The sequence below is a fragment of the Pelmatolapia mariae genome, linkage group LG23 (genome assembly GCF_036321145.2).
Source record: "Pelmatolapia mariae isolate MD_Pm_ZW linkage group LG23, Pm_UMD_F_2, whole genome shotgun sequence".
In the NCBI taxonomy this organism is placed as follows: Eukaryota; Metazoa; Chordata; class Actinopteri; order Cichliformes; family Cichlidae; genus Pelmatolapia; species Pelmatolapia mariae.
This window is the reverse complement of record NC_086246.1, coordinates 25819170-25843887: the sequence shown is the minus strand read 5'-3', so window position 1 is coordinate 25843887 and position 24718 is coordinate 25819170. Positions and strand designations below refer to the sequence as shown.

Below are 24718 nucleotides of genomic sequence, written 5' to 3'. Positions count from 1 at the left end.
TTGTACAAACAGGCTGTGAGGGGGGCTGTTAAAAATATTCTGTTTACAAATATTTGGGGAATGTAGAATTCCTTTGACTCTCTCACATGGAGCTTTGAGCCCCCCTCAGAGCTTTGAGTTTATTAACCACACTGTGCTGTTTGCTTAGGTGCTTGTGAGTTAAATGAGTTTTGTGTGCCTGATGTATGTGCTCAGGGTTATACATTATCTTTCCACAGGAAACAGGGTCATAGATGTGTGACCGAGCGTGTCGGGACAATGATTTTGCCCTCTGGTAAACTCAGTTAACCCCCATGTGTGAACAACAAGACCCGTTACTATAGAGTTTGGAGAAACTATAAGTACCAGAGAAATCTTGAGAGAGAGCAGATTTCGCCTGCAGATCCTCACAGTCAGCACCAGGAATTTAGAACCATGGTAAGTTTCTGCAGTGTCTAACAGACTCTGTAATGTCCACTTTTAAAGGTGTGATGGTGTTGCCTATTAGATTCCACAAAGTTTTTTCTAATGCTAATGTGGCGTGGTCTTGCAGCGGGAGTGCCTCTCTGTTCATGTTGGCCAGGCAGGCGTCCAGATGGGAAACGCATGCTGGGAGCTGTACTGCCTGGAGCACGGCATCCAGCCGGATGGTCAGATGCCCAGTGACAAGACAATCGGGGGAGGAGACGACTCCTTCAACACCTTCTTCAGTGAAACCGGAGCTGGAAAACATGTTCCCAGGGCTGTGTTTGTGGACCTGGAACCAACTGTCATTGGTAAAATTTCAAGTTTTTAATATAAATTTAAATATATTTATATGTAAAGGATTTGAAAAGTTTTCTCATATACTCAAATACAATTATTTTTCGTGATTACAGATGAAGTCCGTACAGGAACCTACCGCCAGCTCTTCCATCCCGAGCAGCTCATCACTGGAAAAGAAGATGCAGCCAACAACTACGCCCGAGGACACTACACCATCGGTAAAGAGATCATTGACCTGGTTCTTGACAGAATTCGTAAACTGGTGAGTTTATCTACATGTATTAGTTTAGAGTGTAATTATGTATGGAGGAAATAGCGCTGTTTTGTTCCTCTGCAGGCTGACCAGTGCACAGGGCTGCAGGGTTTCCTCATCTTCCACTCCTTTGGAGGAGGAACCGGCTCCGGTTTCACCTCTCTGCTCATGGAGCGTCTCTCCGTTGACTACGGCAAGAAGTCAAAGTTGGAGTTTGCAGTTTACCCAGCTCCTCAAGTGTCCACAGCCGTGGTGGAGCCCTATAACTCCATCCTGACCACCCACACCACCCTGGAGCACTCTGACTGTGCCTTCATGGTGGACAACGAAGCCATCTATGACATCTGCCGCAGGAACTTGGACATCGAGCGTCCCACCTACACCAACCTCAACAGGCTGATTGGTCAGATTGTCTCCTCCATCACCGCCTCCCTTCGCTTCGATGGAGCCTTGAACGTGGACCTGACAGAGTTCCAGACCAATTTGGTGCCCTATCCTCGCATCCACTTCCCTCTGGCCACCTATGCCCCTGTTATCTCAGCAGAGAAGGCCTATCACGAGCAGCTCTCTGTGGCTGAAATTACAAATGCCTGTTTTGAACCGGCCAATCAGATGGTGAAGTGTGACCCTCGCCATGGGAAGTACATGGCTTGCTGCCTCCTGTACCGTGGTGACGTGGTTCCTAAAGAAGTGAATGCCGCCATCGCCACCATCAAGACGAAACGCACCATTCAGTTTGTGGACTGGTGCCCTACAGGCTTCAAGGTGGGCATCAACTACCAGCCCCCCACCGTGGTTCCTGGAGGAGACCTGGCCAAGGTGCAGAGAGCCGTGTGCATGCTGAGCAACACCACCGCCATCGCAGAGGCCTGGGCTCGACTCGACCACAAGTTCGATCTGATGTACGCCAAGAGGGCCTTTGTCCACTGGTATGTGGGAGAGGGAATGGAGGAAGGAGAGTTCTCAGAGGCCAGAGAGGACATGGCTGCCCTGGAAAAGGATTATGAGGAGGTGGGAACTGACAGCATCGGCGATGAAGGAGAGGGAGAGGGGGAGGAGTAATAAGTTTTAGTTTTGCATAATGATATCATTATTGTATTTCAGCAGTGAGCAATACCGTATTGGTTTTATATGTATATATATATATATATATATATATATATATATATATATATATATACATACATATATGTATATGTGTGTGTGCGTGTAGAAAATAAACCAAGAGTGCAAAGCATTTGTCTGTCTGTGCATTTCAGTTTCTCCCACTAGCTCTGTGTCTCCTCCAGCAATGTGCATGTTTGCTGTTGAACTATAATGACTTGTCTGCTGTTGTCAGCTGACACCTGAAAGCAAACAAGGCCTGAGAGAACAGTAACTAGGGAAACCAAGTGTGAGCATGTTCTTGGAAACCTTAGGTGATAGTTTGTGGTTACAGCTCTAGGGTTACCTGCAGATGCACAGGTGAAAGATTTAACAGTTCCCAACAATAGATTACACAGGTAATAGCACACAAGGTTTACACAAAAAACATCTTCTAAGGAAAACAGGTTTCTGAAAAGGCATCAGTAGACAGTAAATCTGTACTTTAGAGGAGTGGTTCTGAAATTCATTTAGGGTTATAAACTTTCTAAAGCACTTTAGTCAGTCTATACCCATTTAGAAACTGGGGAAGTTCTTCTTAAACCTAACCTGTTAACTTCCTCCAGTTCACCAACAAACCTCTTAGGTGTAGGGTTAGACTGTATAGTTGTATTTAATTCAATTTTATTTATCTAGCACCAAATCACAGTCGCCTCATGGCACTTTAGATTGTTCCTTCAGAACAAGCTGTGGGTGATGGGAGGAAGACATTCTAGTTTCAGAAACAAAAAGATATTACTTTTTAGATCTTACATATTCTGGCCTACTGGAAAAGATTTCCATCTGGGTAAATGAAACTACCCCTACCACAAACAGGTCACTGGTGACCTGGTGGTTTTTAAGAAATTAATCTTTTGAGGAAAATTCCTTAGGAAAACATAATCCTTTGTTAATCTCCAGCCTCAGGTATTGCATTTATCCGGTTTTCTCAATACTACCACCATACTCCCCTTTTCTTTCTCCTGTGCACATAGCTGAAAGCTCTGAACTGAGACCTGCTGGAAAAGAAACGGTGATCTCAAATGTCAGCTGGCTTTGAGGAAAGCGTGTTGCAATGTTTTCCTTGGGGAATATGCTGCCTTTGCATTGCAAATGAATCTTGACTAAAGTGGTGATGCAACGGTGAGCTGTAACAAAAGCCTATTCATTCACTCTGGGGAGGTATCCGTTATCATTCATCTGCAAGATTAGAAAACCCAGGCTGCCAATGTGTCACTTCAACATGACCAAACTTCTAATTTGAGCAGTATTTCGTTAAAGAAGTAATGCTTGACGCACAGAAACTATTTTTTTTTTTAATTAAAGAGTTATGAGTTAGAGCCATCCACAGATAAATGTTTCCATCATATTTAAAATTTTCATTCAGATCTGAACCACAAGGTACTGACTGCACAGACAGAACAGCAGATTTACCTTAAATCTAACATGAAAAATTAGGTGAGGTGACACAGTTATGGGCCAAATATTTCACTGTTGGTTACTTGTGTGTATAACAACAGTTTTAGTACCTTCTGTTTGTACAGTGGGTTTTCTTTTTTGTGTTCTGCACCCTCATTTGTTATTGAAGGAGCTGGTGTTTGCTTCTTCAGCTCCTCCAGTTACCACAACATTGCAGGCTGTTGCTTGGTGATGCTTGGCTATAAAGCGGCTTACTGCACTCGCATTTCACACACAATATCCCCAGCCACTCCTCTCAAGTGAACAAGGGACTCCTTAAAGCTCCAAAAATATGGTGAGAAACCTTTCATTTTCTGTTTAAGTTCCTCTGTTGAACAGCTTCATATGATTTCTGAGAAAAAAAAAATCTCACAGGGACATTGGGTGTATAAAATGGACTGTGATTTTTTTTATTTATTAGTTTATCTCTTTCTTGGAGTGTTTTTTCTTTCCAAGTGCCTCCTGTATTTTTCTGCATCTTACTAAGTTTGGACCGTCCTTCAGTTTACTTCCTGTTTTATTTTGAAGGTTATATTCTGGTGTGGTTTTCTTTGTTTCCCATTCCTTTCTTTGTTCTTTTCCGATCTTTCTTAAATGTCTGATTAAATTCACCTCTTCCTTTTAGCCAATAAAAATAAGTTAAAAAAAATATTCTGAAACCAAAACTGATTCAAATGATATTTTTTACTTACAAAGTAACTAAAATTAAATCCAAATGTATAGGAAATGTCTGGCATGTCTACATGACAGTATTCATAATGGTATGAGAGTGGTTTATTTTAATACGCTTTCTAAACTTCAAGTCTTTGTCACTTCATTTGAGATGTTTTTCCTGTCATTGTAGTACAGACCTTTGTGTTCTTTAAGTTAGCAATAAAAAGTCCCTTTTTTGATGCTACAAAATACAACAGAATTTCTGTCTGTCGTTGGGGTTGTTTTCTGTTGAATAATCTCCTCTGATTAGTGTATTAAAGCTGGACAGAAAATCTGTGACAAAGACATTAAAATGTAGCTTTTACTTCAGATCTTTGTTTGACATCTGAACCACTTGTTCTTGCAGCGTGAGTGTATCTCTGTCCATGTTGGCCAAGCCGGTGCCCAGATAGGCAATGCATGCTGGGAGCTGTACTGCCTGGAGCACGGCATCCAGCCGGATGGTCAGATGCCCAGTGACAAGACCATTGGAGGAGGAGATGACTCCTTCAACACCTTCTTCAGTGAAACCGGAGCTGGAAAACATGTTCCCAGGGCTGTCTTTGTGGACCTGGAACCAACTGTCATTGGTAGGAATGCAGGAATAACTACAGAGTGATAAATTAAGTGTCAAACCAAACCATCATTCCTAATCTTTGAGTACCCTCTCAATGTCTTCCAAATACAGATGAGGTCCGTACAGGAACCTACCGGCAGCTCTTCCACCCCGAGCAGCTCATCACTGGAAAAGAAGATGCAGCCAACAACTACGCCCGAGGTCACTACACCATCGGGAAGGAGATCATTGACCTGGTTCTTGACAGAATTCGTAAACTGGTGAGTTTATCGCTTGTAATGTCATGAGTTGAAATGTCCAGTGTAACTGGTAACAATGAAAAGATTTATTTTCTACCTCCAGGCTGACCAGTGCACAGGGCTGCAGGGTTTCCTCATCTTTCACTCCTTTGGAGGAGGAACTGGCTCTGGTTTCACCTCCCTGCTCATGGAGCGTCTCTCTGTTGACTACGGCAAGAAGTCAAAGCTAGAATTCGCCATCTACCCAGCTCCTCAAGTGTCCACAGCCGTGGTGGAGCCCTATAACTCCATCCTGACCACCCACACCACCCTGGAGCACTCTGACTGTGCCTTCATGGTGGACAATGAGGCCATCTATGACATCTGCCGCAGGAACCTGGACATCGAGCGTCCCACCTACACCAACCTCAACAGACTGATTGGTCAGATTGTCTCCTCCATCACCGCCTCCCTTCGCTTCGACGGAGCCTTGAACGTGGACCTGACAGAGTTCCAGACCAACCTGGTGCCCTATCCTCGCATCCACTTCCCTCTAGCCACCTATGCCCCTGTTATCTCAGCAGAGAAGGCCTATCACGAGCAGCTCTCTGTAGCTGAGATCACCAATGCCTGCTTCGAGCCAGCCAATCAGATGGTGAAGTGTGACCCTCGCCATGGAAAGTACATGGCTTGCTGCCTCCTGTACCGTGGCGATGTGGTACCCAAAGATGTGAATGCCGCTATTGCCACCATCAAGACGAAACGCACCATTCAGTTTGTGGACTGGTGCCCTACAGGCTTCAAGGTGGGCATCAACTACCAGCCCCCCACCGTGGTTCCTGGAGGAGACCTGGCCAAGGTGCAGAGAGCCGTGTGCATGCTGAGCAACACCACCGCCATCGCAGAGGCCTGGGCTCGACTCGACCACAAGTTCGATCTGATGTACGCCAAGAGGGCCTTTGTCCACTGGTATGTGGGAGAGGGAATGGAGGAAGGAGAGTTCTCAGAGGCCAGAGAGGACATGGCTGCCCTGGAAAAGGATTATGAGGAGGTGGGAACTGACAGCATTGGCGATGAAGGAGAGGAAGAGGGGGAGGAGTTTTGAAGCTAAATTAATCAATGAGATCAAGTCTAAGTTTGTTTCAAACAAACTGAGCTGCACATTCCTGTAGGTTTTAGACAATAATCTGACAAAAGCTGTGTTTGTAGCACAGTAAAGCCTTTTGTTGCTCCTTCAGTTCTGTGAATTTAAAACTACTACCTATAAACCTTTCAAAGTTGGCAGTCACCTTGACATTTGTACTATTGTATAATGTTCTTAGACCCTAGTTTCCACTCTACAATCCTCTGTTTACAGTGACAAGATATCATGTTTACCGTGTGTCTTTTTCTTGAGACATTAAACTGACAAGTCTTTGTCTAATCATGCTGCACAACTCAAGCTTTATTTGCTCTTCCTGATATGCCTGAATATCTAAATCATACGTAACAAAAAAACAACGACCCAGGATTAGACCTGCTTTCCCTGTAGTGTTTGGTCTTCATCCATAAAGAATAAATGTGAGGTAATCACTTGTTGCAGTTTATTTATTCATATGTTTTGGAACAAATGTGTCATTATGTTGTCTTAAGGAGGTTTTCTTCGTCATTATTTGGAAGGGAAGCTGAACGAAAGAATGCATGTTTGCAAGCTTTTTACATTTTATATGACATATCTCAGAAATAAGTTTAAAAACACTTATTGTAAATGACTGCAATTAAAAATAGTATAAATCTTTCTTTTTTTTAATCGCTAAAATTAACAACGGGATGCGAAGAAACAACAACTTAGACTTCACGTCAAAGTTGTGTTCATTTTGGTGAGGAAATATTAAGTGAGTGTTTCAGTGTAACCTTTGTTTAACAAGGTAATTCATGAACAACACATCCTGAGTTGAAATGGCAGCCTGGCAAAGGCCAAAGCTTATTGGGAAAAAGGGGGTAAGAATCAAAGGAAAAAAGTAAACACTTTTTAAAAACATTTTTTAAAGTTAAAAGTGTTTAGGTATAAGACACACTTGTATGAATGTGTTTGTGGGTGAAGCTTATAGTGAAAAAGCACTTTGAGTGCTCAAAGTAGATACCAGTCCGTTTAAATTTGAAAATGTCTCATAACACCCACTTTAGCTGGTGGTAAAAGTTTTAATCAAATTCTTTAGAGGGTAATTACAACAAAAGTTAAAAAGTTACAGTTATATGTCATCACTACAATAACGTCAGTTCAACTTTCTTTGTTTTCCCTAAGGAAAAAAATCATATTAATGCACCTTAATTTCAGTTTTTCAAACTATTTAAAGTATTTTTCATCTGGCTGTCTGAGCCCAACTAATATTTTAAACTTTATTTCAAAGCCTGATGTGCAATTAGTGTAGGCAACGGTGGCTTTTAATTCACCTTTTATCCAGACTAGCCTTTTTTTTGTTTCTGTCTTAACACGACATGTGAAGACACGTTTAAGAGCTACAAGACGACATACAAAATCGGACCGTATTTAAATGCAGCACTACCCAACGTTCGTTCCCGCCAACAGGAAATTCAAACCTTCGGTTTGGCCACGCCCCCTCAAAAAGTATAAATAAGACCGGCTGCTCTTCCGCTCTTCAGTCCTGCCTTCAGCAACCGATTCTTCAACGTCGGGTCGAAGGAGAAAACAGCACAAAAATGGTAAGCTTAGTAAACCTTTGTCGGGGTTTTTTTGTTTTTTTTTCAAATAACGTTGCTTGCTTTCTTTTTAAAAGTCACATAATGACGGGTGTTACAATAAAAGCCTGGTTTTTGTAAAATAAATAAATGATTAAAAAACTTTTACTGCCAAACGCTATGGACTACTTTTATTTAAATCTTAAAATATAGCTCTAAGTAAAAGCATTTTGAATTCATTTAAAAAAAAAATCTGTTTTGTGTACGTATGTGCGCACTTAACATTATGTGACGTGGAAGGAGGCCAAACTGCTGGCGCAGTTACAACTGAAGATAGACAAAAAAAGTGCAGATCAAACCCCACGAGTTCGTAATAAAAAGACGTTTTAAAGAAATAGAAATGGCCTGTAAAGGTCGTGCGCACACGTGGCATATCTTTCTGTAAGCGGTCGTGCTGAAACTGAAACTTATGGGGTTTTTTTTATTTTTTTTTAACTGGCGCCATTAGATAACGCCCTGTCCGTGAACGTTACACAGAGGTGGGGATCAGAGTGGGGGCAGGGAGCAGAGCTGCTTCCGCTCTGAATGGATTTTTTTTTTTCTTTTTTCAAAACTCCTCTCCCCGCAGGGTGATTTTTAGCGATCTGCTGTTTTTGGGAGGGGTCACCCTGCCATGTTGGAGCTCATCAGGCATGCGGAAAGCCCTACCTGAGGGTAAAACTGCTGCTCGGATGTTCCGGCATGTCCTGACACTGCACTGAAGTTAATCTTGTTTCCTTTCACACTCTACAATTGAATGCGTCTTGTTTCCAAAAATCTTACAAATGAAATTATGAAAAGTCTTATGAATTAAACATTTTTTTAAATAAATGTTAATGTCATTAAACATTCAGACACTTCTCTCTGGCCACCTATGCCCCTTTGTTTTTCATTTCAGAATATTTTTTTCTTTGATTGTACTTTAACCCACGAGTAACACCTTTGTTACTTGCTTTAATAAAGAACCTTCACGTTCAATAAGACTAATGGGAGGTTAGTTTTTTAAATCAGGTCTAGACACTTACAGAAACTTTAAAAAGTTCAGTCAAATTGATTAGTACAATTAGTTACACCTTTGTTAGTATCACATTCGACTCCCTTTTTGCTTCTGAGGTGTCTTGATTCTTCCTGGCAGAGATTGAGATTCCTCAGATTTTGGTCTGTATTGACATGAGCATAACACTGTCAATGTAGGTCTGTTGGGTGCGGGTCTATGATGTGAATCTTCCATTCCATCACATCCCAAAGGAGCTCTATTGCAGATTAAAAGACTTTGAGAAACAACCACATGAAGGGTGGAAATGGGCATAACCAGGAAACCACTTTAATCTGGATTCCAACAGCTCATTTCCAAATATAGGAAAATAAAACTGTCGGTTCACCTTTTTAGACTTTCTGTTGGATTAAAATCTTTTAGTGTTCGGAAATGGTGCAAATATTTACAAAGCCCTGTTGTTCACGAGAACATGGAAGTTTATTACCACCTTAAAAAGCTTTGACCTTCCTCAAACGGAAAATGATCTGGACTGTAATTAGAGTAATAGTATACTTTTCCTGTTTATGATCTGCTGTGTATTTGCTAAACAAGATCAAAATATTAAAACTGATAAGGTGCCCTATTAACCAGGGTTTTTTATGCACTCACCCAAATGCAAATAACCAGTTTTGGTAACAAGATTACTTATTTAAACATACATGAGTCTTAAATATTTGATCATTTATAGACTGCCTTAAAATGCAGTTCTGAGATAAACAAATGCAAAGCAAGAGCTAGGCTAACTGATCTTTTCCTCTGCTCTTCCACAGCGTGAGTGTATTTCAATGCACGTCGGCCAGGCCGGAGCCCAAATGGGCAATGCATGCTGGGAGCTGTACTGCCTGGAGCACGGCATCCAGCCGGACGGACAAATGCCCAGTGACAAAACTATTGGAGGAGGCGACGACTCCTTCAACACCTTCTTCAGTGAGACTGGCGCTGGCAAACATGTTCCCAGAGCAATCTTTGTGGACTTGGAGCCGACAGTCATTGGTAAATATTTCTAAATGTGCAGCTTGGTCCCTTATTTAAAAAAACAAAACAAAAAACAGTTGTGTAATATGAGAAAGTTTAAATTAATGTTGAAGTTCCCCACAAACGACTACAGATGAGCAAAAAGTCAGTCAGGTACACATCATTCTCCAGTATATTTGCAACTTCACCAGATAACAAGACATCGACCCCTTACTTTTGCTCGTCTGTGTCATTTTCTTCAAACTGCTTTGATCCTTTCCCTGCTCATACCAACACTGCTGGCTCTGAGCTCTGGATTACGTTAGCCACTTTACTTTTGTTGGCGTCATTAGGAACATTTTTGTCATGTTCTCAGGCTTTGTATCACTCAATCAGTGGAACAGCCTCTTGATGTTTGTCGAAGTTTCCCCTAACTGTCAAATTCATATTTGGTCAGACAGGTTTTACTACAAAAAATCTGGCTTTCTTCTGACTAATGCTACCAATCTTCCATTTGCTATTTATTTGTGATGTCATTACCATTTTTTTAACTCTGCACAGTTGGTGTGGAGCACCCATAATTTTGTTGTACATGTACCATGACAATAAAGGGCTATTCTAATAGAATAGAACAGAATAGCTAGTTAGCTGCTCACTGTTGGTGCTAGTAGCACAAGCGAGGCACTTGAAAGCAAAACTAAGTGCCACATGCTTTGGTTTTGGCCTTCACATAGGAATTGGTCCAGAAGCTCTTAGAGGCAACTGCAAAAGTCAGACTTTATAATTTTTAAGTTGGGTTGCCATCCATTATGACTTGGGCAATAAAAGTGTTGACTCACAAATTTTTCAAATTAAATAAATGTGGTCGAGTTACTTTAAGTTTCTTGTAGGAAGCCATTTCATAACCCCTCAGTAAATGGTCTAAAATAGGCTTAAATATGGCTTCATTCTGAATAAATGATTTTACTCATAGCATAAATTTTTGCAGCTTTGGACACAAATATAAGAAGGGCGCCCAGTGTTTCAGGATGAAGTGGAGCACCACTAAAGGTCTATTTGTTTGTTCCTCAGATGAAGTCCGTACAGGAACCTACCGCCAGCTTTTCCACCCCGAGCAGCTCATCACTGGAAAGGAAGACGCGGCCAACAACTACGCCCGTGGTCACTACACAGTGGGTAAAGAGATCATTGACCTGGTTCTTGACAGGACTCGCAAACTGGTGAGCACAAATCTTTGGAACATGTTAAAGCTGGTGCTATTAATAAGACTTGAGGGTTAACGTTTCAGACACTTTATTTTCCAGGCTGACCAGTGCACAGGGCTGCAGGGTTTCCTCATCTTCCACTCCTTTGGCGGAGGAACCGGCTCCGGTTTCACCTCTCTGCTCATGGAGCGTCTCTCCGTTGACTACGGCAAGAAGTCAAAGTTGGAGTTTGCAGTTTACCCAGCTCCTCAAGTGTCCACAGCCGTGGTGGAGCCCTACAACTCCATCTTGACCACCCACACCACCCTGGAGCACTCTGACTGTGCCTTCATGGTGGACAATGAGGCCATCTATGACATCTGCCGCAGGAACCTGGACATCGAGCGTCCCACCTACACCAACCTCAACAGGCTGATTGGTCAGATTGTCTCCTCCATCACCGCCTCCCTTCGCTTCGATGGAGCCTTGAACGTGGACCTGACAGAGTTCCAGACCAACTTGGTGCCCTATCCTCGCATCCACTTCCCTCTAGCCACCTATGCCCCTGTTATCTCAGCAGAGAAGGCCTATCACGAGCAGCTCTCTGTGGCTGATATCACCAATGCCTGCTTCGAGCCGGCCAATCAGATGGTGAAGTGTGACCCTCGCCATGGAAAGTACATGGCTTGCTGCCTCCTGTACCGTGGTGACGTGGTACCCAAAGATGTCAATTCAGCCATTGCCACCATCAAGACGAAACGCACCATTCAGTTTGTGGACTGGTGCCCTACAGGCTTCAAGGTGGGCATCAACTACCAGCCCCCCACCGTGGTTCCTGGAGGAGACCTGGCCAAGGTGCAGAGAGCCGTGTGCATGCTGAGCAACACCACCGCCATCGCAGAGGCCTGGGCTCGACTCGACCACAAGTTCGATCTGATGTACGCCAAGAGGGCCTTTGTCCACTGGTATGTGGGAGAGGGAATGGAGGAAGGAGAGTTCTCAGAGGCCAGAGAGGACATGGCTGCCCTGGAAAAGGATTATGAGGAGGTGGGAACCGACAGTGTTGGAGAGGAGGACGAAGGCGAGGAGTACTAGGCTGCTGGAAAGTCCATCTGCTGATTGCTGTAGCTCAGTGTTTAAAAAGCAATATTGGACTTGTATCTTAAGTTCTGCACATTCCAGCCAGCAATGCATTTATTCCAAATAAAACCATGATAATAATAAAGTTATACTTTGTCTGTGTTTACTTTGGGTCGGAATGATTGCAATCTCTAAAGTTGTAATGTGTACATTCTATGAAACATGAAGTTCAGAGAAGTAGAGTTCAAGGTGTGTGTGATATTTTTTTTTTCCTTTTTTTTTTTTTTTTAAATGTAATCAAAGTAAATGCTTGGAAATGAGTGACTCAAACCTGGTTAGCTGCAAGAAAACTTGCAGAAAAAATTAATTTAAACATTTGTAGCGCCAGCTAATTAAATTGAAGAGTCTATGAAGAGCTAATTAAAAAACATGTGAAGGGATCTATATTTAAAGGATTAAAATGGTGCAAGTATAGCTAAGTGTTATGCATGGATGCAGTTCTACAAAACTGCGATAAACAGCTGGCTGTAGTGAAGCCTCAGACAAAGTCAGAACTCGCATGAAGTATTTGCAGCACTTACACACGAAAAGATTTATTTAAGGTCTTACAGATACAAAATAGCTTTTATTTTTTTCTCATAGTGTTTTTTTTTGGTTTTTTTTTTTAAGATTTTCTTTTATCTTGCATGAGGCAACAAACAATATTCAGAGACGCAAAACAATCCAAATGGCACACAGGATGTTAGTCGTGTGAGGAGAGGAAATTAAATGTCAGCCTTCACACTGCATTACAACACTTTTTTTAGAGCATTCAGATGCTTTCAAATACATGTAGACATAAATAAGTTTTTTAAATTTAGCTTATTCCTTGAGGCAAAAGTCAATTCATTTCAACAGCTATAACACTTTCAGATTGGATTTCAACAGGTAGATGATCAGGTTTAAAACTGAAAACCACTTTCAATAGCCACATGATCCAGGTTTAATTTTCATTACTTCTTTCTCCTGAAGGTCCCTGGACACATCCGTGTCAACTATCCAAACATCAGATTAACTCCTTGCTAAAATCTTCAGTCTCTGTGACTCTTATTAATGCTGTTGTTTGTCATTAGACAGAAAAAGAAAGGTAGGATACGAGTCAAGCGCGTGGGTCAAGTCGTTGGGGTCCGTTCATCAGACTGGAGGCAGCCCTGCTCAGTACTGGTTTCACTGGGGCAGAGCTTTGAGGATGGCATTCACCTCCTCGGCAACTGCAGTCAGTGCAAACTCAAACTGGTCCTGGAAAAGAGAAGAGGCCAATTTTCCATTGGTACTCCCCAAAGTTAAAGGAACTTATCGTAAAGTAGAAAATACTGGAAGCTAAGAAATGCTCAAGTCTGTCTGCAAAAAAAGTGTTGTACTCTTATATGCATTTAATGTAAAACTGAAAGACATCACTGAACACAAAGACTAGTAGCAAAACATCCCATAAAAAGTTTTTGCAACAATAACTGCCCACATTTGAATGAAGTGTGTGGTTAAAAGTAGTCCACCAATCAGAGAAAGAACAAAGACATATTTGGACCTAATTGTCCAATTAGAATGGTCAAAATGATTTGATGTCACTAACTGATATTACCTTGCCACATATGATTTAGCTCTATAAAAACCAAGTTAAAATATTAAAACTCCTTCCAACACTAGTTTCAATTAATGTTGGAAACCAGAATAAAACTGAAACCAATTAAAACTAGAAACCAGTTTAAAATAACCAGAAACCTAAATCTAGTTTAAAGTCATGAAGCAGTCTAAAACCAGCTAAAAACTAAACAAAGTAAAAGCTGTGCCATAAACCAGTCTAAAACCAGTTAAAATAATGTAGTCACCAAATTCAGATAAAGCTTCTTTTTTTTAAATAGTTTAAGACAGCTTTTTTTTTCTTTCTTATTATTCTTCAGAAAAACAAAAAATGAACCGCAAGTAAATGAAAAGAGAGAAGAGAAACTGTCACCTTGGTGCGGACCATCCCAGGCCTCTGATCTCGGACATGCTCCAGTGTAGCAGCGATGTCTATCTCTTTCACGCCTGCAAAAAGAGAGACTGGTTAAACTTGTATTACAAGATTGTTTTTTGTAAAGACTGAGGAAAAGGGCAGACAGACTTTACATACCCTAGAATTATATTACTACAGATGCTGTTGACAGTGCTCTGATGGCTTTAAACTACAATGTCCTGAAGATGGACTACAAAAAGAAAATCTTAAGATACTACAACCCAGCAGTTCTAGATCCACAAGAATTCTAGATAATAATATCATAAGTGTTCATCTGTGAAGGCTCTCAGTCTTCCAGGTCATCATAGTCTAAGGAGCTTGGAAAGAAAAGTGTCTGGACTTCTTTAAGTTTTCTTGAACTTAAAGAAAACTTAAAGCCTCTCATCCGAGAAACTTCTTTAGTTCTAAGCGCAATTGGAGGACAGTCCCAGATTTTAAGCCCTATAGGAGTGTCTGCAATAAGGTCATGGACCCCCTATTGATCCTCTACCTAATCACATGAGCCAAGGTGTGAAAATGGGTGTGGGTCCCAATCAGCCAAGGTTTCGGGTGAACCCATAGTAAAACCTAGCCCAACCCTATCATGTGATTTATTGAGGTCAAATGGCCCAGGATGTAAGTGGGCGTTAAGGCGTCTGGGAAGGGATCTCAAAACTGGAATTTAGACAGCAGACAGTTGGCGTCGTAAAGCCCCCCCCCCATCTGTTCAAAGATGGTCGTTCACAGTGGACATAGATGGCTTCTATATAAGTGTTCCAGATAGGGGAGCCCAAGAGTTCTTAGACTATAAATGTGGACAACAGAAGAGACAGAGTTCTCCAATTGGAGATTATGAACTGTATTAAAAATGATCAAGGGGAGTTTAAGTTTTGCGCTAATTTGGTTTGCATTCGTTTGTCTACACTTGTGAAACGGCTTAATTTCCTTTCCTTTCAAAAAGGATGGTCCAGTGTATACTCTGCTCAAGGAGATAACAAAGGAACCATCTTTCTTTGGGTCACTTACCTCAGTTAGGCCCCAGTTGCACAGGCCTAGAAATCAATTTATGACTCCCTGACAACCACTGGTTGGTAGGGGGAAATGTATATTCCCTTTCTAGCTGGAGAGTGGTTGTTGGAGGCAGTTGCCAGGTGAAATCACTCTGCAACACAACCCTCTTTGTGACTGATTTAATTATAAGAAGACTGCTAGGGAGGGGGCACAGTGAAAGTTTTGCCTTTTGACACGTTTTAATTCCAGTAGTAAGGCACGACTACTTTAAAGGCAAACGTGTTTCCAGTTTGTGTCTCACTTATTCCTTTGTAAGAAAGACTTTAACAAACTACAGGGGACTGCTACAGTCTACTAGTGATCCCAGCAAAGCAAATGCAAGGAGTGTTTTATTCCAGCAACCAGTCTCTAGCACTTCATGACTGTAGCTTTAGAAAATCTATGGGAGAATTTTGTAACATCAACGAAAAAGATTTACTGCTTACAGATGCTGACTATGCAGAGAGCCATAGGAAATTTTTTTAGACTAGATCACCAAACCTTTGCAGCAGTTTTATCACATTTGATTGGTAATTCTGCAAATGCAGTTTTTATGTTGTAGTGGTCATTGACATAAACAGCTCTCTCTCCATTTGTATAGATCAGGGCTTTAAAATAACTGCCTGGATGTGTTACACACTAAATTCTCATGGAACAAAAACCCACGTGCAGTCATAAATGTAAGTGTTTACCTTTAGCCATTCGATTCAGAACCATATCAATCAGTATGTAAGTCCCGGTCCGTCCTGTACCATCACTGTGAAAGCAAAGAAGAACAAAGGTAAATATTAGACACCACAAAATAAATATGAGAATTTCTGCAATTTACACAGATAACATCAAACAAAACATCAAACTAGCACCATTCTAGCTTACTGACTACTGTCTACTTAAATAAAGACTAACTGTAGATGATAATAAACTCTTTAAAAAGTACTAAAACGAATTGTTTATACTACAGAAGTTCCATGAAAGTTGGTCAAGTCACATATGTCACACCGTTTGTGGTATTCAGGGGCAGATTTTAGCAAATTTTTACATATCTTGGCATTCGGGTAGTACCTGCAGTGCACGATGATGGGGCAGGATCGTCCTCTGTAGCACTTATTCACCTTCCTGAGGAGAGAGATCATATAGGGAAGTGGGGAAGGAAAGGTTAATAGGATGCAGCAAATGGCCTTTGGTACATGGGGTGCAGGTGGTTATGATTGTATTATTAAGCTCTGCACTTTATAAGGTAAAAATTATAAATTTTGCTTGAGAGCTGTAATAAATATCACAACAGGATTTGGAGAATACAGGACCACATTATTATCTGAATACTGGAGTTAGCGGCACGGGTGTTTTGAATGAGCTGGTTCATGGGCCATACTTATTTTAATTCAAATATCTCACAAATAATCGAGTTCGCTGTTTGGCAAAGGATTTCCAGGCGGTTTGTGCTTCAATTTTGGGAGGTATTTTTTTTGTATTTCATTATTTTGCTTCTTTCTAATTAAGTTACTTAGCATTGGATGATAATTTAGAACTCTGACCTAACCATAAATTAACCATTAAATTAATAGGAATCTGTGCATAGCCATAATTTACCTATCACTGTACAAACAAAAATGTTGTCCTTTTTCATATGTTTAAAAATGTTTTATAGACAGATATTTTTTAAATACAAGCTTTTGTAGGTTAAGAAAGAAATGGATAAATGTTGAAGATGGATAGAGAGAGACAGAGATAAAAAGGGGGTTTTCTGCGATGGACCTCCTGCTGCAGCCACATCAGTCAATGATCATTTTTGTGACTATGCAACTGGACCCAGACTACTAGCTGCAAACCACAAGAATGACACAGACAGATGTGTTCAAAATTAAACCAGGGGCCCGCTGACCTCCATCGCACAGGGTGGGACGAGAGGAGGGAGTGAGGCGGATGGCTGAAAGACTGAGATGGGGGAATCTATAGTGTTTATTTATCAGGTAACGTCTTTAAGGTACCTTATGGTTAGTTTGCATGATTTTGTTCCTTCTGGGTCAGAGGAGGATAGCTGGGTGCTTCTTTTGAAGGAAGATTTTGTCATCTTTTCTTATTTTGTAGACTCTTCCAAAGTATGCACATCAAGTATTACTTGATGTGCATGCTTGATGTGCTGCTTGTGTGAGCTCTTGCTGTTTTACATTATATAGAAGTTATCATCATGGATAAGCTGGTGAAGTCATTTGGCAAGCTAGCCAACTAGCACTTCGACCAGCATGACATCAGCTAGTGGTTAGTGGATTACTGTTATGAAGCCTTGAGTTCTTGGTGTTTTGAAATCAAATAATAACCATAATTTAGAAATTAACTTCATGTACCGTCATGGACAAATTGCTTCTTACAAAGCATGGCACCTAGGTGACAAACCAGACATGTTAGCTAGCGGAGCCCTTGTTATAAGTTATACAAATGCGTGCTAATGTTCTCAGTGGTTCTACAGTAGCACTGCTTTTGGCCCTTATGTGGACTTTGTTTTTGAGTCTATGTAGTGAAGGTAGCCTATAGTTAGTTCACATTTGTTAAGCTATTATCAGCTAGTGTTGGTCAGGAACACATCCTTTGGACTGTTGGAGTCCTTCTCATAGAACTCAATCCACAGGCTGTTAGAGGCAATGTGAGAGTCAAGGAAACTCAAATTTTAAACTTTATTTTAATCTCTTCAGACACTGGCAATAAAAAGCAATTTAAAGTGTGTAATTATGTCATGTAAAGCACTTTTAATTTACAGTTGAATGAAAAGAAAGCTTTCACAGGACTCTGCAGTCCTGTTAAAAACTAAGTACACCCCATGATTCAGTAGTTAGTAGAACCACCTTCAGCAGTAATACCTTCAAGTAATTATTTTCTGTATGACTTTATCAGGATTCTCATTGTTGTGGAGCAATTCTGGCCCACTCGTCTTTACAACATTGCTTTGGTTTATTGAGATTCCTGCACAGCTCTCTTAAGGTCCCATCAGAGCATTGCAGTCAGGTTGAGGTCTGGACCATTGCATCACCTTAATTCTTTTTCAGCCATTCTGTTATAGATTTGCTGCTGAGTTGGTATCATTGTCCTGCTGCATGACCCAGTTTGGGCCAAGCTTTAGCTGTCAGATCTGACTCTAGAATACTTTGGTATAGACAGAAATTCATTGTCGACTCAATGACTGTAAGCTGCTCAGCTCCTGTGGCTGCAAAACAAATCCAAATCATCTCCCGTCCTCCACTGTGTGGTATTTGTGCAGATGTGCTGATTTTGGTTATCGCCAAACATCTCTACTTTGGTCTCGTCTGTCCAAAGGACATTGTTTCAGAAGTGCTGTGCTTTGTTCAGATTCCCCTTTGCAAACCTAAACTGCGCTGCCATGTTCTTTTCAAATAAAAGAGGCTTTCTCTAGGCAATCTTTCCAAACAAGCTATACTTGTTTAGTCATTTTCTAATTGTAGTGTCATGAACTTTAACATGCTAATTGAGGCCTGCAGAGCCTAAGGTGTAGTTCTTGGGTTTTTTGCAGTTTCTCTGAGCATTGCACAGCATTGACCTTGGGGTGAATTTACTGGGACGTCCACACCTGGGAACACTGTTGCATTGTGTTAACACACAACTAAATGCTACAGATAAACTGCCAAAACTTCTGATTTTATAGAGGTGCTTACACTCACTAATGATCAGTTAATCATGGGCATGTGATTAGTGACACCTCGCTGCTACTTACGTTGTTAATTCCAATGGAAGCAGTCAGGGTGTACTAGTTTCTCACAGAACTACACAGTGTCCTTTCAAAGCTTTCTTCTTCACAAGACCATAAATAAGAAAGTCAATCCACCTCCCATACAGAGAAAAACCTTGTTTGAATGGGATTTAACTCTCTCCGTTTGGCATTTAACTGCAGTACCTGCGGAAGTCCAGCAGGGGGCGTGTGGAGGTAGGGATGCCCTGAGCTGGCCAGCTGAGGAAGTGAAACTGAGTGAGCGTCCGGGTCTCCTGCGTCTGCACGTTCTTTAGGTAGAAACTTCGAACCAGGAAGTCGTTACACCAGATGTGCTCCGACACCAGGTTCACCTGGACGAACACACAATAAGAATAAAATCACCCCTGCTGCTGCTGCACACACGCACACAGACATGTGTGCGTGTGTGCACACATGTGCACACACGCACATGTGTGCACACACGCACACGCACCATCTCACGCACTCATCACCTCATAGATATGGTAGAGGGACGAGCCTTCATCAGGCCAGTAGCGGTCACACTGTTTCTCTCCATCCTCCACCAGAGCTGTCATCATCACGATGACAGTGCATCCATTCTCCCACACCATCTAACACAAAGTACACAGGTGCTGATTAACATACACATTTAAAACCGATCTGATACAAATTATTCACATATGTCTGCACACTGTTCTGATCAGCAGCTAAACTGACCTGCCAGAAGTCAGAGATGGTGTGAGACAGAGGGCCCTGGGTGGCAATGTAGGCCGGCATACGGGGGTCGTGCTCGATCTGCAGAAGAGGACAGAAATGAATGGGGGGGGTCTCAAGAGTGTGGACAGACACATCTACTGGATGGACTGCATTTTCCGGGGAGACTTATTTTGTTGTTTTCGCGTCATTGACCAGGACCAGACCACTTGGAGAGTCATTGATCTACAAATGATATTTGGACAATTCCATAATAGTCTGCAAGACCAAAGCTGGCCAGAAGGCCTTCATTTTTCTCTAACAGGACAACATTTTGATTTTCTTAGGTGAAAGTGGAGGGTCAGACTTACTATAGTGCTGGCATTGATGTAGTCTGATCGCGAAGGGTTGATCTCTGCCTTCAGCTTCACCCTTGCGTGGTCATCTAAAGGACAACAGTCACAGAAATAAGAATTCAAAACTTATTTATCTTAAATTTGTGTGTGACTTCAGAGGTCAGACAGGTTGCAATAGCCAGAATAAACTGGTAAAATTAAGATTTGTCAACATTTTATTGAAGTTTTGTGCATGTTCTAACTGTTTCACTTTGAGTACTCAATTTCTTGAACTGCATTTTCCTTTTTGATGGGCAATTATACTAAAACTTCCTTGTAAAAAGTTACCCCGCTCCCTCATATTCTCCATTCATAAGCTCCTCAAAATACTTCTTTCATTTTTTCAATGTGTTCTATGCATTCGTTAGCACATTTCTCTTTCTATTCTTAATCACCCTAACCTGCTCCACATCCTTGAAACTCTTCTTCTCTTTACTTAGTGTCCAGAGTCACATATGACTCGCTATAAGCCTTTTCCTTTGCTTCCTCCAAGTATGCCTGTCTAATTTTTATAGATTTTCCCGACTTTCTCTTTGCTATCCTGTTCCCTTGAAGTTTTAGTTTAAGTAAATAAGTAAACAATCTAAGCTAAAAAAAAAAAAGTAAGTAAAACCTTTATTAATTCAAGCCTAGAATGAGAAACCAGAAATCAACACAGATACACTTAAAATCTTCATATAATTCAATATTAAGCAGCCTCAAACTCTCAGGGTGGTTCAGACAGCTTTTTTTTGCCCAGTGTTTTAACAGAGCAACTTTTACAGGATGCTTAATGCTGATGGGAGTGAAGTTGCTGAGGAACTCACAGGGCACCGAGTCAGGGCAGCGATTCTTCTTCACGTTGGTGTCGCTCTGAGCCACGGAGACAGCGCTGGGTTCGGCCTGGTAGGAACACAGAGCCTCCCACTCCTTCAGCAGCCTGTCCTTGTTCCTTAAGTGGTCCTCCATGTAAGCCTTTAGGAGTATAGGACATTCAGTCCTATCTTTCCATTATATGAAGAACCATGTATGTGTTGTCTAGACTTTTTAACAAATTGACCCAAAGTTTAGGATTTTAAAAATAATAAAGCAAATTAAAACTAAATTTATCCCAGTTTTAGAGTAAGCATCTAACACTTTAGATTTGCCCAAACTCATGTGCAGTTTAACTCTGGGAAAAATCTTACCAATGCCAGTATATATACACTGTATATAAAAGCCTTAAACCTGCATTCTTTCTAATGGCCACCAGGGGGCGATTGAAGAAGTCTGACTATATAGAAATCTATTTGAAAATCAGCCTACTTCTCACGTTATTAATGACCTGAGTCAACACTTGACTAATGAGTTTATGGGCTCAACTGCTATTTTAAGTTTTCTTTAATATAACACAATGTTAATTTTGTAAATCAATTTCCATTTTAGAGTAAAATAGAGAATAACGTAGAGTTCCTTCATCCTGTAGCTACCTGGTGATCCTACAACTGAGACAAATGGCGTCAAAAAAATGAAGAGCCAGCAAAATATTTACACACAAGTCCTGTCGTTATGAGTATTTGGCGACTGTTTATAAATGTTTTTAACATCAAAATGCAGCAGTGAGGCAAAAATATTCTGTAAGTAAATTTGACTTTATCTGATTTTTAATTTTTCATAAATCTTCTTGTGAACCTTTTGACTGAACCCTTTCTAGGTTTTACCTATTAAATTTGGCTTCCTCACAGGTAGCACTTACACGTCATCGAGTACTGACCAGTATCATGTGACCAGTAGAGATGTCCATGTTGGCCTGAGCTGGCTCCTCACACCAGGAGGGCGTGCTGCTATGGGAGCTGGGGCTTGGCTGGGCGCCGTCGCTGAACTGGGACGAAACGCTGCTCACCCTTGAGTCTGTACCTCCGCCTCCCACTGCACCTCCCGCAACACTTCCTCCACCTCCTCCTCCACTTCCTCCACTTGCTCCTCCCACAGCACCCAGGGCGGCAGCTTCAAGGCGTCCAAAGGCACCTTTGGAGGCCATATGCTGGCGACACAGGTCCTGGTGAGCCAGTTATGCATGCACTGTTACACTGCACTCCTCTCACTGCATTGTGTCTCTTAACAGTTTATATAGATTTGTATTTGTATAAAGCATCTGAATGGACATATACATAGCTTATTTAGCAAGTCACAAATACACAACAGTGGCAGTACAGATTAAAAATTTAACAGGTTATATTCAGTGCTGCCATCTTGGATTGTTAATTCGAGGTTAGTGGGCTGCTTTAACTTTCTGAGTTGGAAATCCAAGAATCAGACGGGGCATCCTAAACAAAAGCTCCGACTTATAAATTAATCTGGAAACCACTATGAATCCTATCCTACCCTATGAGATGTGAGATTGCAATTTGTCCATGTTAGTAGGTACGCTAGCATTAGCAACACTTGCCAAAAGACAGCTTAGAAGCAGACTTAAACTCCAAAAATCAAACAATGCATCCATGAATTAACTGCCCTGCTGATGCTGACCTGTTTTCCCCTAGTGGTCAAACATTATTATGAAAAATTTCATTAGACAAAACTGACAAAAGCAGTTTTTTAAAATTACTTTGCTAGCTAGTAAAGTCTGTTTCTAACATTAGCCAATTATATATAATGTAATGTCTAAGATAAGTCAATACAAGCTTATAATCTAACTGAAGTAAAGTATAAGGTCATAGATGATGGCCTTTACTAAAATAAAGTTAAGTTGAGTTAATGTTCGAGTGTAATTTTCATGTTTACCTTTCCATCTTATTTTTATATTGTGTTGTAAAGCTTCCGTGATTATAAGTTAACCAATTCAAAATTTTGAGTTTGCTTGTAATGCATGACAGCAGTAAGCTATAGTCCAAATGATGGCATAGAATCTGTTTTGCATTGTTTGTTATGGTAAAATGGGTATATGCTATATTCATTATTTTCTGTTCTTCTTGAGTTACCTGGCTGCCACTCCAGTCCTTCCTGGTTTGGGTGAAAGAGGAGGCTGAGGGTGGAGCTGGTTTAAATGCAGAAGCCAATAAATTGGAGTAAACCATCTGTTGTGACTATGTAGGAGGGAATGGGGTTCTTGTTGGCTATTATCGCTGTGGTTTTCACCTTTGGTGTATACAATGGTTTATTCGCTTGCTATATAACTGGAACAGTCTCTTATTTGGGAGGTCAGTTTGCTGAGTTATGTTTTGTTAAGTGGTTTTTGAGCAGAATTTTGTTAAGTTGACCTCTTTTAAGGGCCCACTTGGTTCTTAAAATAGTTTGTTTATGTCATTTTCTTTTTGTAATAGTTTTGTCCTTTTGGGGGTATAATAAAACCCATTTTTTGAAGATTACACCTGTGCCTGTGTGTTCTTGGCTACTCGGTCCCTGATAGGAACCGATCGTTTGGTAACATTAATGATAAGTGGACATTTCTAAACTAATGATAGCCAGTGTTCGTCATACTAACAAATGCTGCCACAAGAATCGGAAGAAAGGAACTGAGGTAAGGCCTTTGGGAGCATAAATCCTTTTGGTTTCGGATTTTTGGAATAAAAGTGGTCCAGAGACCTTCAGAAAACAGGGATTGGAGGCAGCTGAGAGAGTTGGGGAAAGCCTCATTTTTGAAGTTACGTTAAAGTCAGTTCATACATTGGGAATAAAAAGCAGAACCTGGACATTCGCCTCTCACATCATATTTCCATTTTATTGACTTTAGCGGACTATTTGAACTTTTATTGCCTATACAGGTTATAACCTTTTGTTATTGCCTATTATTCTTTCCATCTTGGCCATTTATCCAAATATTTCAACGTCCATCTGCTAGCACTATTACTTTCAACTATCAGTTAATTAAAATTTCAACCACATGGTGCCAATGCAGTAACATTCATTGAAATTTAATTTCTGCACACCTGCTGTATCCTGAGGTACGCCCTCACCTGGTACTCCTGGTGGCTGAAGCTGCCTCCTTCTGGTCCCAGACCCAGCTTCTTTGCCGCCAGTCGGTGTGCATGGTGGCGCAGGCAGGTGATGGTCATGGCCGCCACCAGGATGCCGCCGATGCAGGCCATGGCCACCAGCATTGCAAACACCCAGCGGGAGCGGGGCTGGACTCTGGTCGCCAAGGGCAAAGACTTCCCATTATTCTTCTGTAACAAGTGGGCAGAAAAAAGCCTAAATTCAGCTTCCTTTTGTTAGCCTCTGAACACTCGTATCAGCAACAGTGAATACCTACAGAATTGATTTTAAGATGGACGTAGATAAATGTGTAAATGCACTCACCTCTCCAACACCGCTCTGCAGCACCTTCAAGCCCGTCTCAGACTCCAGGAAGTTCTTCTCTGCAACTGATTCAACCAACCAATCAACAATAAACCAAAGTTTAAAGATGCTCCCTCATCAGCTGGCTTTATAAACCTCTGTTAGTGTAAATGATGGAGAAACCATATGTTAATATGTTTTGGATAATAGCAGGAAAAAGTACTTTACACCTGTGATGTTTGTGACACAAAACCGCCTTTGCATCTTTCCTCCTTTTTAAGCTTCCTTTCATCCAGTTTTGTTCTCTTCTTAGTTTCTTTACATTTAAAACCTTTTCATATGTTTTCTTGCATTCTTTCCTCTGTCAGTCCTTCTTTGTTTCACTGTCCTGAACACACTATACAGTTCCTACCTTCCTATTTTTTCTTCCTTTGCTATTTTTTCTTTTTCAATTAGTTTATTCTTCCCTACCATCCTTCCTTTCTCTTTTAATCTTTTTTCTTTCTACCTTATTTTTCTTACATTTCCTCCATTCCTTCCTTTAATTCTTTATTTTTCTTCAAGCCTGTCTTAAT

The 24718-nt window shown here is 41.1% G+C and overlaps 4 protein-coding genes across 7 annotated transcripts in view; 3 read left to right on the top strand and 1 right to left on the bottom strand.

The window, feature by feature from the left end:
* Positions 1-559: 559 nt before the first annotated feature.
* LOC134621314 (tubulin alpha-1A chain-like) lies at positions 560-2059 on the top strand. Its single transcript, XM_063467747.1, has 3 exons — positions 560-755; positions 858-1006; positions 1082-2059. The coding sequence occupies exons 1-3, from the start codon at positions 575-577 to the stop codon at positions 2057-2059; spliced, it is 1308 nt and encodes a 435-aa protein (XP_063323817.1). The 5' UTR covers positions 560-574.
* Positions 2060-3780: 1721 nt separating this feature from the next.
* On the top strand, positions 3781-6584 carry LOC134621092 (tubulin alpha-1A chain-like). Its single transcript, XM_063467525.1, has 4 exons — positions 3781-3872; positions 4638-4860; positions 4959-5107; positions 5190-6584. The coding sequence occupies exons 1-4, from the start codon at positions 3870-3872 to the stop codon at positions 6168-6170; spliced, it is 1356 nt and encodes a 451-aa protein (XP_063323595.1). The 5' UTR covers positions 3781-3869; the 3' UTR covers positions 6171-6584.
* Positions 6585-7698: 1114 nt separating this feature from the next.
* Positions 7699-12182, top strand: LOC134620911 (tubulin alpha chain-like). The gene is made up of 4 exons (XM_063467262.1): positions 7699-7768; positions 9590-9812; positions 10845-10993; positions 11078-12182. Exons 1-4 carry the CDS (start codon positions 7766-7768, stop codon positions 12050-12052), a joined length of 1350 nt encoding a protein of 449 aa, XP_063323332.1. The 5' UTR covers positions 7699-7765; the 3' UTR covers positions 12053-12182.
* Positions 12183-12593: 411 nt separating this feature from the next.
* Positions 12594-24718, bottom strand: part of ptprnb (protein tyrosine phosphatase receptor type Nb) — a 39804-nt gene continuing 27679 nt past the window's right edge. For 3 of the 4 annotated variants that reach the window (XM_063466363.1, XM_063466364.1, XM_063466365.1), the window contains exons 12-23: positions 24165-24229; positions 23822-24031; positions 21640-21924; positions 20714-20861; positions 19884-19957; positions 19537-19614; positions 19311-19430; positions 19003-19169; positions 16161-16214; positions 15791-15855; positions 14028-14101; positions 12594-13315 (exon numbers count right to left, since the gene is read on the bottom strand). In XM_063466363.1, coding sequence (XP_063322433.1) covers positions 13244-13315; positions 14028-14101; positions 15791-15855; positions 16161-16214; positions 19003-19169; positions 19311-19430; positions 19537-19614; positions 19884-19957; positions 20714-20861; positions 21640-21924; positions 23822-24031; positions 24165-24229 — 1412 coding nt within the window. In that variant the 3' untranslated portion in view covers positions 12594-13243. The remainder of the gene's footprint in view (positions 13316-14027; positions 14102-15790; positions 15856-16160; positions 16215-19002; positions 19170-19310; positions 19431-19536; positions 19615-19883; positions 19958-20713; positions 20862-21639; positions 21925-23821; positions 24032-24164; positions 24230-24718) is intronic. The other variant, XM_063466366.1, reaches the window with a different exon arrangement.

Bases quoted from the DNA above. Each gene is read 5' to 3' on its own strand.
- LOC134621314 (XM_063467747.1), top strand. From the start codon at position 575: ATGGGAAACGCATGCTGGGAGCTGTACTGCCTGGAGCACGGCATCCAG. The intron at 756-857 runs GTAAAATTTCAA...TCGTGATTACAG, and splicing joins CCTGGAACCAACTGTCATTG to ATGAAGTCCGTACAGGAACC. The intron at 1,007-1,081 runs GTGAGTTTATCT...GTTCCTCTGCAG, and splicing joins TTGACAGAATTCGTAAACTG to GCTGACCAGTGCACAGGGCT.
- LOC134620911 (XM_063467262.1), top strand. The intron at 9,813-10,844 runs GTAAATATTTCT...TTTGTTCCTCAG, and splicing joins CTTGGAGCCGACAGTCATTG to ATGAAGTCCGTACAGGAACC. The intron at 10,994-11,077 runs GTGAGCACAAAT...TTTATTTTCCAG, and splicing joins TTGACAGGACTCGCAAACTG to GCTGACCAGTGCACAGGGCT.
- LOC134621092 (XM_063467525.1), top strand. The intron at 4,861-4,958 runs GTAGGAATGCAG...TTCCAAATACAG, and splicing joins CCTGGAACCAACTGTCATTG to ATGAGGTCCGTACAGGAACC. The intron at 5,108-5,189 runs GTGAGTTTATCG...TTCTACCTCCAG, and splicing joins TTGACAGAATTCGTAAACTG to GCTGACCAGTGCACAGGGCT.